Source organism: Phascolarctos cinereus, unplaced genomic scaffold, assembly GCF_003287225.1.
Source record: "Phascolarctos cinereus isolate Bilbo 61053 unplaced genomic scaffold, phaCin_HiC Scaffold_4;HRSCAF=312, whole genome shotgun sequence".
Lineage (NCBI taxonomy): Eukaryota > Metazoa > Chordata > Mammalia > Diprotodontia > Phascolarctidae > Phascolarctos > Phascolarctos cinereus.
The window spans coordinates 358470-372364 of record NW_027555847.1 but is presented as its reverse complement, the minus strand read 5'-3'; the positions used below and the strand labels follow the sequence as shown (position 1 = coordinate 372364).

The 13895-nt window shown below is 42.5% G+C and overlaps 1 protein-coding gene across 2 annotated transcripts in view; it reads left to right on the top strand.

The window, feature by feature from the left end:
* Nucleotides 1-13895, top strand: part of LOC110202412 (putative acyl-CoA dehydrogenase 6) — a 43027-nt gene that overhangs the window by 16236 nt on the left and 12896 nt on the right. For both annotated transcript variants that reach the window (XM_020978531.2, XM_020978530.2), the window contains exons 3-4: nt 3855-3984; nt 4690-4796. In XM_020978531.2, the coding sequence (XP_020834190.1) occupies nt 3855-3984; nt 4690-4796 (237 nt within the window). The remainder of the gene's footprint in view (nt 1-3854; nt 3985-4689; nt 4797-13895) is intronic.

Genomic DNA, 13895 nt, shown 5'->3' with positions numbered 1-13895 from the left:
AAACAAAACCGGCGCTGAGGTCCCCGATTCATGGGCCACTATCATGTCCCCCACGAATGATGGGGGAAGATCCAAGGCCCCTCCCCCTACAACACCGGGGCTTTCTTGCCCTATCTGGCAGGAAGAAGTTGCCTAAGGAAAGGGGCGAGCTCCGGGCGATTGACTGTACCCCTCAGTTCTGGTCACACAGCCAGTTTTAGAGGCTGCTCTACACCGTGTGGTTGGCAGATCAGGACCAGGAACAGAATGTACGTGCCCCAAAGCCCAGCCTAGCCTGAGGAAGGGAGAGGGAGGCTTCTGGATTCAGGGTCAGGCCCCGGAGGAAGCCTCCAGTTGGGGAGGTAGATGCATGGCTCTGCAGCTTCTGGCTTGCTCTAGAAGAACATGACAACATTTGGGCGGGGGGGGGGCGGGGTTGGCTTAGGCAGCCGGAACCACGAAGCAGTTTCCTGATATTTATCAGGATAGGGCCATATTTCCTTTCCAGGCAGGGCTTCCTGCGCTGAATGAGCAGCTGCCCCAGTCCAGCCTACAAGGATGGCAGCTCCAAAGGCAGATGTGTTCTCAGCAGAGCAGGGACGGAAGGGGAGGAGAGGCACTGTCCTCCCACCAAGCCCCTCTGGCTTCTCTTCCAGGTCCTAACCAGGCTAACACACACCCCTATCTTTCAACACCCAGCCAGCTCTGGGAGTGCTGTCCACTCCGGCCCCCTTCCCTGATAGCGAAAAATAATAGCTTGAGATAATTTTGTAATTCTCCCAACTGTTCAATTGATCCGAGAGAAAGTTCAGGACTTGGGAGATGGCTGAGGAGAAAGTGGATCCTTCTGTCAACACTTGGACTCCTGGAAGAACTGCTACCGGGAGGGAAACTGTGCTCAGATGTCGGGGCAAGGGGCTTCAGCCTGCGCACAGCCCAGGATGGGCTGGGGGTGGGAATGGCACCAGGGCCGAGTCTCTGAAGAATCTAGTTGTCTTGGGCTCTGGGGCTGCCCAAGGCGCTCCGGGAGGAGGTGAGGAAGATGTCCATGATGAATTGCAGGCCATTAGTGATATTATCACCAATTGCTGTGGGTCAGGAGGTGGAAGGCAGTCCTTCACGCTGGGTCACCTCGCCACCTGCCATTCTCAGCTACAGCCCACCGGTTCCTGGGTTTCCTCCTGTGCCCTTTGATTTTCACCCGGCGGACACTCCCCTCAGGAGCTGCCCCAAACACTCGCCTGTCTCCAACTTCCTGCCTCTCAGCAGAGAAAACCAAGGCTGTCTGTTGCAAACGTCCTCATCTCCCCATCCTGTCTCCACATCGCCAGGCATGCTTTCCCGGGAGGTGGGGAAGAGGTGCTCTCCACGCCATCCATCCCGGGCTCATCTGGAAGTCTGCCCCCGCACTATTTCCCCGCCTCCTCTACCTCTCTGCCCCGTCTTAAGTCTGGCTCCTTCCTCGTTGCTGACAGACACGCCCGGAACCTTAAAAACCCAATCAGCAACTCCAAAGCCTCTTCATCGATCCCGCCATCCCTCAAGGTATCATCCCGTGGCCCTTTCCAAACCCTGCAGCAGAGTCTGCTCTCTCGGTTCGCCTTCGTCATCCCTGCTCACCTTACTAAGGACATCTCGCAGCCGGACTTTGGCTCTCCCTGCAATGAACCTGCCACCTCTGATCCTTCCGCTCCAACTGATGGCCGTTCCCAGGCTCTGTCCAGCCTTAGACTCCGTTGATCCTCTCTCTTCTTTGGGTTGTCATGACCTTTCGTTCTCCTCCCTGTCTGACTTCACTTCTCAGTCTCCTTTGTTGGAGTATTAGCCATGTCACAGCCATAGCGTGTGGGGTGTCCCCCTTTCCGCATTGCTTCGAAGGGCCTTGTCTCTTCCCTTTCTCCAGGCTTCCTTGGGATTTACCTCCCCTGATGATCATTTCTTTACAGACAATTCCCAAATCTACTTTTCTGCCTTCGTCTCTTTCCTGAAGAAGGTCCAAAGAGGCCGTTTTGCCTCCCTCAGGCGAGGAGGGACAGGCACGGAGTGGGGAAAGAGGCACAGAGGGGGCCGCCTGGGTCCCGGGCAGCGCCGCATTTTTATTTGCATTGCCGCTATCAGTGTGTGGATGGTCAGCGCTCCAGGCTCTCACAGGCTGGTCCTGCGTTCAGGTCAGGGTCACAGTTGAGGGTCTTTTACTTGCTCACAGACTTTTGTCATTCTTCCCCAGTCTTGGGGCCTGCATGACACAATGGCCACAGACCTCCAGCTAGTCCAATGCCTTCATTTTATAGACGAAACTGAGGGTCAGGGTGGAGAAATGGCTTGTTCAAGGCATCCTAAATGGCAGAATCAGAATTTGAACCCAGAGCCCCAACTCCAAATCTCATGCTATCTACAGCACCACGTGGCCTTCCCTGATCTCTCAAAAATTTTAGAGTCTTTATTCTTACAGGTTAAGTCTTATATTTTAGCCCAAAATGAACAGCAAACTCAGACTTGGCAGGGTGGGATGGTGGGTCTCCCAACAGGCTAGGCCTGGAGCAGGTCTACTTTGTGCTAGTCCCTGTGCTGAACACTTAACCAGCATGATCCCATCTGATTCTCCCAACAACCCGATGAAGCAGTACTGTAATTACCTTCATTTTACAGTTGAGGAAACTGAGGCAATTGGAGACAAAGTGACTTGCCCAGGATTGCATAGTGTTGGGTTTGAGGGCACTGATGGGTTTGAGGATTTAGGTCGGGCCAGGTTGTTCCTGTTCCTGTCCATTATCTAAGAGCCCCTAGGTCAGAACGTAGGCTCTCCGACCTCTCCCAGGTGCTGTCTGTCCCTTGAGAAGATGAAGGATTTTCAACAAACTTTGAAAGATAACCAGGAAGCAAGGAGATGATTCCGGGAGGACTCCCCCCAGTTACTATTACCATGAGAAAAATTATTGTTGATATTTGGCTTTTTCCACTCTGGATTCTGTTCCCATGAATGGGGTATAAAAACCCTAGCCCTCAGATCAATAAACGGAACTGGTTCTGGACCTGTTGCCCACCTGGCCCACGTATCTCTTTATCTCTCTCATACTCGACTAGCAATTAAACACAGTTGTAGACACAGGTGTCCGCAACAACACAGCTGGTTTAACTGTCTTGCTGTTAACTAGACCATCAGACTCTTTCAGAGCAAAGAATCTGCAGCTGCCCAGCCTGCTCTTCTCCTGCTGGTAGTGCTGGGATCAGTGCCATGTCCATCTGGAATGATCTTCAGTCACTTGGCAAGATTGCAGAAGCACTTGGGCAATGGCAGGACAAAAAAAGGCCGAAGGGCCCTTAGTCAGCTGACCCTTGACTTTTCAGGCCAGAATCTCCAGGGTAGAATGGAACACTGTGCAATTTAGTGACAAATGTCAGCTCCTGCCTGTGGGTTCAGATGGTCCTCTGTACAAACACAGCATGGGGGAAGGGCAGTGAAAGAGCCCTGAGGGCTTCACAGGACAGGGATCTCAAAGGAGGGCATTGCAGGCCAAGACCACGCCCAGGCTTGGGCTCCATTGAGTGACCATTTCATCAGGAGTGGGGAGAGGATGGGCTCCCCTTCCTTCTCCCTCCTGGGGGTGATGCAAGATTCTGTTTAATTTTGAGTGCCAGACTTCAGGAAACATACTGAGAAGATTCTGAAAGGTCTCCCACCCAACAAACATTTACGCAGCCCCTATCGGATGTCCTATCACATGCTCCACTTACAGCACCATGGTGGAGCTCATGGGATCCAAACAGGAACATGGGAGTGTGCCCATCTCACTGTCAGGCATGCCAAGGGCCCTGGAGGGAGGGGTGTTATGCCCAGTGGTCATCACTGACCTCACTTCTCTCCTCCTTGGCAGAGTATGGAGGCCAGAACTTGGAGTTATCTCATCAAATTGCAGTGGTGGAAGAACTGGGGAATATCACTGGACTGGGCATCGCCATGGCCATCATCGTGCAGACTGACATGGCCACCCCTGCCCTTGAAAGGTATGTTCATGAGTATGCCTCCCTGGGTCATGACCAAGCTTCTTCAGTTGATCTGAATAGACTTCCAGTTCATCCAGTGGCACATTAGAAAGGTCTACATTGATCAAGGCCTTTTCCACGCTTAGTTGGAATGTATTTAATTAAGCTGATTCCATTGAAAAGAGTTCCCACATGATTATGGTACCAGAGTGTGGTCTTTTTATCAGTTAATTTAGTTGGGGAGATTCTTTTCACTCCTCAAAGCCGTTAGCACAGGCAGCTGACTGATTGATGTGGATCCATATCCTATCTATCTATCTACCTATCTATCATTTATCTATCTTCCTTTCTTAGTAGGCTTACCTGTACAGGTAGGGTCCCCTGACAAAGGTTTGATAAATTTTACTGAAGATTGCCTTCTCTAAGGGCTAAGTATTGAATCACTAATCTTCCATTACTGTCATCTTGACTCCTCATGGTCTTCAAGCTTATGAGCACATGTGTGAGGCTAGACCACTAGAAAGGGTTGTATTGGAAAGACATCTGGGCCCTTCACCTCTCTTCTTGTGGTTTCTAAAGTGAAGAGGAAGGGCCCCCACACACGTGCACACACATAGCTATTCCAACACACTTAGAATTGCCTGTGGGCTCCGGGTGCAGGGAAAACACTGTTTTCCCAAACAGTTTTAACCCTGAATCCTTCATGTTCTTTTCTTCCATTTTCAGGTTTGGGGCCGAAGAGCTAAAACAGCAATTCCTGGTTCCATCCATTGCTGGAGATTTTGTGGCCTGCCTTGGAGTCAGTGAGCCCGGAGCAGGTTCTGATGTTGCGAGTGAGTGAACGAATGAGTGAACGAATGAGTGAATGTGACAGATCTGTAGATTCTCCCAAGTTTTACTGGTGAGCCTCGTTACCCTATAATGGAGGCTGCTGAGTCCTCTGTGTTGGCTCACCCCTTTCTTTTTTGAATGTTCTTATTAGCTGTGGCTGGTTATATAGACAATTGAGAACAATGCAAGATGTGAGCAGCTATTGGGGCTGCCTCCCCTTGGGTGCTAGATGACAGCCATCGCTGGGAGTGCTGGGTGATTCCTAGGGTTCCTCTTAAGAAGGAACAAGACCTCAGAAACAATGGTCATGAAAAGTGAGGGATTCAGAGGAGGTGGATGGACGAACAAAAGTGAATCATTTCTATGTGCCAAGAACTAGGGATACAAAATCAAAAGCAATTTTTTGGCTAGAAAGATGATATATGAGAATGGTATCTGGAATCTTAGACCATTCTCTTAAAAATGTATGAATAACAGGCTTCTGACCAGGGATAGAGAGTAACTAACCAATGGGGGCTCCTTAAAGATGCATTTGCCTAGTGGTTTACAAATTGAATCAAAATGTCTTGAAAGTAAGATGAAAAGGGGGAGGGGGGAACTTCTCATGTCTATCCAATGAGGGGCTACTATAGAAAGCAGCTACAGTGTAGAAAGAATGGCAGTTGAGACACACAGAACTTCAAAAAGGTATTGAAGATATGCTGTGCCATTTTGATTTTTATTTTGGTTGGTTGAATAAAACTTGCGACACTCAAAACATCTGAAGAGAGATTTGCTAAAATGATGCCAGTATTTGTTCCAGTTTCATCTCAACTATGATAAACCTGGACATTTTAGATGTTTATCAAAGGTCTTTTACTGGGAAGAAAGTAAGTGTATGAAATACATGTGTGACATTTATGAGTAATGTTTGCTCTAAACAAACTTTTCAAAACTTAGTTGACAAAATTTTAGATCAACTTTAAAAAAAAAGCATGACTTTTGAAATCTCTGAATGCCTTGGTTCTCAGTGTTATCATTCTTTATTGAATTTATTTCTTATTAAAACATGTAGTTTTAAGACTTTTTTTCTGACAGTATTATGTAATTTTTTTTAGAGTGGGTAGATGGGAGTGTTGCTTGTATGCTACCATACAGTTGACATGTATTTTGTCTATTCTTCATTATCTTAGTAGTTTCATGCTATGTATGTACCATAACCAACCTATTGCCTATGAGAAACATGTAAGATAATGTATTTACAGCCTTTGTTACAAGTTTATAATGTATTTTTCTATCTTGTTTTATATGTATGTTATATAACATTCAAAAAGAATTTTTTTCCTGATTGAGAAAAGGATACAAAATGAAAAACCCACAGTTTTGATAACTGAAAATTGCCAATTGTTTTGCAGTACTTTCCTATATTGAGAGAGTTGTCTTTCTTGGGCTTTTAGTTAGCTCCTGAATGAATACATTAGACACATTTGGGTTTTAGTTGGGATTTTACATAGCTTGCACTTTAATTATTTGATTCTTTGCTGTTTCTATTAACCCATAGCGTTATTTTAATAAATGTTATAATACCAACCTAAAAAAAAAGTTATTGAAGTCCAAGAAAGGAGCCAGTAATAAAACTCATCTTCCTCCATGTCTATCCATAAATTTATAAAAGAGGAGTTCTTAAAAGGAGGAACTCTAGATTCTAATGCAAGGAGGCAAATGGGACCTCCCAGGGATTTGGTGGAGAGAGACTGGACTATAGCTAATAAAAGGACATAACTTTTTAAAATTTCACATAGATTTATTAGACATTAATCTTTTATATGCATTTAATGTGATGTTGGTATATCTAGCTAATCTGCTGATTTCTCCTTTTTGCCTATTAGCAGTTTTTTTTAAATTTTTATTTAAAGTTTTTGGTTCCAAATTCTATCCCTCCCTTCCTCCCTCACCCCCTTCCTAAGACAGTAAGCTACCAGATATAGGTAATTCTGTAAAAAAATTTCCATATCACTAATTTTGTATAAGAAGTCTCAAACAAAAGAAAAGAATGAAAGAAAGTGGAAAAATAGCATGCTTCAGTCTGCATTCAGACAATATGAGTTCTTTCTTGGGATGCAGATAGCATGTTTCATCATCAGTCCTTTGGTTTTGTCTTGGATCATTGTATTGCTGAGAATAGCTAAGTCATTCACAGTTCTTCATGGAACAATATTGCTGTCACTGTGTACAACATTCTCTTTGTTCTGTTCACTTCACTCTGCATCAGTTCATGTAAGATTTTCCAGGTTTTTCTGAAGTCATCTTGTTTGTCATTTCTTATGGCGCAACACTATCCATTACAATCATATACCACAGCTTGTTTAGCCATTCCCTAATTGATGGGTATTCCTTTGATTTCCAGTTCATAGCCACCACAAAAAGAGCTGTTGTAAATATTTTTGCACAAATCGATCCTTTTCCCATTTTGGGGATGTCTTTGGGATATAGACCTAGCAGTGGTATTGCTGGATCAAAGGGTATGCACAGTTTTATAGCCCTTTGGGCATAATTTCAAATTGCTCTCCAGAAAGATTGTATCAGTTCACAACTCCACGAACATTGCATTAATATCCCAGTTTTCCCACATCCCTTCCAATATTTTCCTTTTTTGTATTATTAGCTAATCTGATGGGTGTGAAGTGGTACCTCTGAATTGTTTTAATTTGCATTTCTCTGGTTAATAGTGATTTAGAGCATTTTTTTCATGTGACTATAGTTTTGATTTTTGTCTGAAAACTGCTTGTTAATATACTTTGATCATCAATTGGGGAATGACTTGTATTTTTATAGATTTGGTTCAGTTCTCTCTATATTTGAAAAATGAGGACTTTATCAGAGATGGTTGTTGCAAATTGCCCCTCCTATTGACTTTCCTTATAATTTTGGTTGCATTGGTTTTGTTTGTGCAAAACCTTTTTAATTTTCTATAACCAAAATTATCTATTTTACATTTTGTAATGCTCTCTATTTCTTCTTTGGTCTTAAATTCTTCCATTATCCATAAATCTGACAGATAATCTATTCCATGCTCTCTTAATTTGCTTATGGTATCACCATTTGTGTAAATCATGCACTCATTTTGATCTTATCTTGGTATATGGTGTTAGATGTTGGTCTATACCTACTTTCTGCCATACTGTTTTCCAGTTTTCCCAGCAGTTTTTGTCAAATAATGAGTTTTTGTTCCAAAAGCTTGGATCCTTGGGTTTAGTATATGTTAGAATACTATGGTCATTTACTATAACGTAATTTGTACTTAATTTATTCCACTGATCCACCACTCTATTTTTTTTAGCTAGTACCAGATTGTTTCGATAATTACCACTTTATAATGCAGTTTGAGATCTGATATGGCTATATCACCTTCTTTCTCATTTGTTTTTCATTGATTCCCTTGATATCCTTAAGTTTTTGTTCCTCCAGATGAATTTTGTTATTATTTTTTCCAGCCCTATAAAATAATTTTCTGATTGTTTGATTGATATGGAACTGAATAATAGATTAATTTAAGCAGAATTGCCATTTTTATTAAATTGGCTCAGCCTACTCATGAGCAATTATTTTCCAATCATTTTAGATCTGACTTTATTTCATAAAGTGTTTTATGGTTGTGTTCATATAGTTCCTGGGTTTGTGTTGGCAGGTAGACTTCCAAGTATTTCATATTGTCTGTGGTTATTTTAAATGGAATTTTTCCTTCTACCTCTTGCTGCTGGACTTTGTTGGTAATATATAGAAATGCTGATGATTAGTGTGGGTTTATTTTTTTATCCTTCAACTTTGCTAAAGTTGTTAATAATTTCAAGTAGTTTTTTAATTGATTCTCTAGGATTTTCTAAGCATTAACATCATATGATCTGCAAAGTGTGATGGTTTTGTTTCCTCATTGCCTATTCTAATTCCTTCAATTTTTTTTTCTTCTGTTATTGCTATTGTTAACATTTCTAGTACTATACTGAATAATAGAGGTGATAATGGGTGTTCTTGGTTCACCCTTGATTGTATTGGGAAGGCTTCTAGCTTACCTTCATTACAGATAATGCTTGCTGATAGTTTTAGATGAATATTACTTATTTTCAGTTAATCTTAATTTATTCCTATGCTTTATAGTGTTTCAGTAGGAATGGGTGCTGTATTTTGTCAAAGGCTTTTTCTGCATTTATTGAGATAATCGTATGATTTCTGTTGGTTTTGTTACTGATATGGTCAGTTGTGTTGATAGTTTTCCTAATATTGAACCAGCCCTGCATTCTTGGTATAAATTCCACCTGGTTATAGTGTATGATCCTTGCTGTAGTCTTGTATTTTATTTAAAATTTTTGCATTAGTATTCATTAGGGAAATTGGTCTATAATTTTCTTTCTCTGAGTTGTCTCTTCCTGGTTTAAGTATAAGCATCATATCTGTGTCATAAAAGGAATTTGACAATGACTAACTTTGACAGACTTAGCTCTTCTCAGCATTGCAAAGATTTAAGACAACTCCGAAAGACTCATCATGGAAAATGCTATCCACATCCAGAGAAATAACTATGGGGTCTGAATGCAAATCAAAACACAATATTTGCTCTCTTTCTCTCTTTTTAATTTTGTTTCTTCTATCTCATGGTTCCTCCCATGCATTCTAATTCTTCTTTACAACATGATTAATGTGAAAATATGTTTAATAACAATCTGTATGCACAGCCTATATCAGATTACACATTGTCTTGGGGAGGGAGGAGAGGAGGGAGGTGGAGAAAACTCAAAACTCAAAAGCTTATGGAAGTGAATATTAAAAACTAAAAGTAAATAAATAAATTTTTTTAAAAAAAGAACTTGGTAGAACTCCTTTGTCTATTTTTTCAAACAGTTTATATAGTATTGAGATTAATTATTCTTTAAATATTTGAAAGGATGAGCTTTTGAATCCATCTGGTCCTGGGGAACTTTTTTTTAGGCAGTTGATTGATAGCATGTTCAATTTCTTTTTCTAAGGTTGGGTTAACTAAGTATTTTATTTCTTCTTCTGTTAATATGGGTAATTTATATTTTTGTAGGTATTCATCAATTTCATTTAGATTGTCAAATTTGTTGGCACATAATTGGACAAAATAGCCATTATCAATTGTCTTAATTTCCTCTTCATTCACCACTAGGTGAATTAACCCCTTTCATTTTTGATACTAATAATTTAGTTTTCTTCTTTCCTTTTTTAAGTCAAATTAATCAATGGTTTATCTATTTCATTCATTTTTTCATAAAACCAGATTCTAGTTTTATTAGTTCAATGGTTTTCTTACTTCCAATTTTATTAATCTCTCCTTTGATTTTCAGAATTTCAAATTTGTTATTTAACTTGGGATTTTTAATTTGTTCTTTTTCTAATTTTTTTAGTTGCATACCCAATTAATTGATCTGCTTTTTCTCTATTTTATTGATGTAAGCAATTAGAGATATCTATTTTCCCCTAAGTACTGGTGTGGCTGTTTCCAAGGGCATAACTTTTTAAAGGGAACAGGATAGGAAAAGACCCCTCTGGTAGGGGTGGGAGGTGAGGAGCAGAGTACCATTCTCTATTAACAAACTATCCTCACTCAGGAGCCAGTGTGGGAAACTGGGTGGAGAGCAAAGATCAATGAAGGAAGAAACAGAAATGATACTGTGATCACAGCAAACTAGAGACCACTGGGACAGAAAGAGAAAATAGAAAAGAGGTTTAGGAAATAGATAACAAGAAAGGTATAGTCTAGTTATGAGCAGGGGTTTTACCTAGATATGTGCTGGAACTTTCCTTCTGAAAAAAAAAAGCAAGGAATGCTGGGAATGGCTTTCAAAGTGTGATGGGAGAATGGGTCATGAGTCCAGTCTTTATGAACTTGTGGAGAGAGGTTTGCCAATGCATGGATGACTCAGGAAAATGAGCAGATATTCTGTACCTGGGGTTGGTCTGCTAACTGTGTGATGAAGAAGAGCCTCTTTGCTTGGCTGTATGACCAGAACTGGCATTCCATAGACAATAGTTGATCAGAACCTCATTCTCTTTCCTACCTGGTGTTCCAGGACAGAGGACAAGTCTGAGGCTCACCCTGTCTGGGTGGGGCCACTGTACAACCCACGAATGTAGGGTTCTTGCCACAGCATTTATACTTTTCATTTTAGGTTAAGGATATTAGAGGCTATGACATTGTGAAACTCAAAAGGCCACCAAGATGTCTGGGAGTGGGATGTATGCTGGGGTCCACATTTGAAGCCCTAACAAACCCCACCCAGTGATAGCTGAGACTCCAACTCATCCAGCCAGGATGCCCTAATTGAATGTGAACTGGGTGAGATCAGAGCCATTAGACTAAGCCCACTCTCTTTAGAGAGGGAGGTGGCAGGGGGTGGGGGAAAGGGGGAGAAATGAGTTCCTAAAATGTTTGTAATCATGTTCTTTCTAGAGCTTGGAAGTCAATATTCCTTAGTAAGGTCTAATTGAAGTTAATTGGTTAAATTAAAGTTGGATGCAGCTAATAGTTGGGGAAACACCCCAATGGAGATTCTAGCTGATATCCCCACCCCTCAGGTATGTCCTAGAGCCTTGGGGAGAAGATGTTGATAACCTCATACTTGCTACAGAAGAATTCAAAGGAAAAATAAGCATGACATCATGGAAATGTAGATTTTTGCAAGATGAGCTCCAAAGATGGAAGCACTGTATTAGGCACCTGGGATACAAAAACTTTCCCTCAGGGAGCTTACACTCTAGCAGGAGACAATATGTATGCTAGCTATAGGTAGTGAGTGGTCAGACACCAAGCATTAACTAAGCGCCTACTGAGACAGATACTGAGCTAACTGCTAGGGATACAGAGGCAAAACCTGATTACCATTCCAAGAGGGAGCAGCCAGTTAACCGGGAGAGGCAACAAGCAAACAACATATGGACAGGATAGATTGGATAAGGAGAGAGAAGGCACTAGAATTCAGAGAGACCTGGAAAGGTGTAGTGCACAAGGTGGTGTTTCAGCAAGGACTTTATGGGAGCCAGAGAAGGCGGGAGGCAGAGATGAGAAGGGAGATCATTCCAGGTACTCCATTCCAGGGATGAGTAGAGATAGGGACCAGACCTGTGCTTTTATTGACACAAGGAAATGCTTTCGACTTAGTGCAGGCCGGTACCTTCTCTAAAATTCACAGGCTCACAGAGTTGCCCAGAGTATTGAGAGGCTAAGAGACTTGTCCAAGATCACAGAGGGAGTATCTGTCAGAGATGGAATTTGAACTCAGAGAGTCTTGGTTATGGGGCCAGCTTCCTTTCCACTCTTTTATATTGCCTCCGGGGGAAAGGCATTACTGAAAGAGATTTCCTGGATTAGATAGATGGCTCTCAGGCTGAGCCTTGGAGGAAATTAGGAATTCTAAGTAGCAGAAATGAGAAGGCAGTAACTTCCAAGCCTGGGGTACAGCCAGGGCAAGAGCACAGAGGCAGGGGAAGGGGTGCTCTGAAGGAGGAGTAACAAGAAGGCTGGTTTGATTAGACCCTAGTTCATGTGAAAGGGAGTAAAGTAGATTGAGGCTGCCAATGTAAGCTGGCTTTAAATGCTGGACACTGGAGTTCATTTGGATCTGGAAAGTCACAGGAGCCACTGAAGTTTGAGTGGGAAAATGTTATGGTCACCAAGGCTAATACAGGGTGGGACAATAGTCCTGGGGCTATAGACACCTTCAATGAGGATGAAAATGTCCTTAAGATTAGCACTGATGGTAAATTATTTAACTTAAAAAGGCTACAAGCCAAGAATAAAGTGAAGGGAGAGTTGGTGCGTGATTTTTTTTTTTCTGTTCACAGATGATTGTGCACTCAATGCAGCCTCTAAGTAATAATACAGATCAGTTCTCTGCTGCTTAGGCTACTTTTTGCCTTACAATTATCACCAAGAAAACATAGGTTCTCCACCAGCCAGCATCACACCATCCATATGTGGAACCATTGGTTACAGCAAATGGAGAAGTTCTGAATGCTGCGGATAAGTTCACTTACCTTGTCAGTATACTTTCCAGGGATGTCCACATAGATGATGAGGTTGACACATGCATTGCCAGAGCTAGCTCAGTGTTTGAGAGGCTCTGAAGAAAAGTGTGGGAGAGAAGAGGTATTGGACTGTCTACCCAACTGAAGGTCTACAGATCCATTGTGCTGACCTCACTGCTGTATGCCTGTGAAACCTGGGCGGTCTACCAGTGCCATGCCAGGACACAGAACTGATTATGTTTGAATTGTCTTAGAAAGATTCTGAAGATCTCCTGGCAGGATAAGGTGCCAGACACTGAGGTCCTTTCTCTAGCTGAACTGCCAAGCATTCAAACTCTACTTCAGAGAGTGCCACTCTGATGGGCTGGCCATGTTTAAAAGCCAAATGTGTGTTTGCCTAAAAAGCTGTTTTATGTAGAACTCACGCAAGGCAGGTGCTCACATGGAAGTCAGAAGAAGTGATCCAAGGACACTCTCAAGGTCCCTCTGAAGAAGTTTGGAATTGATTGTGAGATGAGGGAGACACTAGCAAGGGACTGCCCACCATGGTGTGCTCTATGAGCAAAACAAAAACATGATGAACAAATTTAGAGCCATCTCCACTCCAAATGTCCACATGGACTATCTATGCCTGACCTGTGGTAGAGCCTTCCAATCTCCTATTGGTCTGATCAGTTATAGTTAGACACACCGTCCCTTGACTTCAACACAGTGATGTCATCTTGGTCCTTGAGAACAAAGGACAATCACAAAAAAGAGGAAGTGTGGGGTATGGGGTGTGTGTGGCAGGTGGACACTGAGCACAGTGCATCCCAGCTAGGTCTCTGGCCAGTCGTGAGACCTCAGTGCTCACTGCCCCTCTTGGTGGCTAAGGTCCTCAGTACACAAGGAGAGGGCTGATCTAGATGGAATGAAGTCTGTGAAAGAATATAACCCATTTGGCGGCAGTGACTGTTTCCATTTTTGTCTTTGTCCCCCCAGAACTTAGCAAGGCAAAGGACAGAAGAGGTGCTTGTAAATGTTTGTTAATTGGCTGATACTACAGCTTCCGAGGCACCTCCCACATCAGACTCCCTTAACAA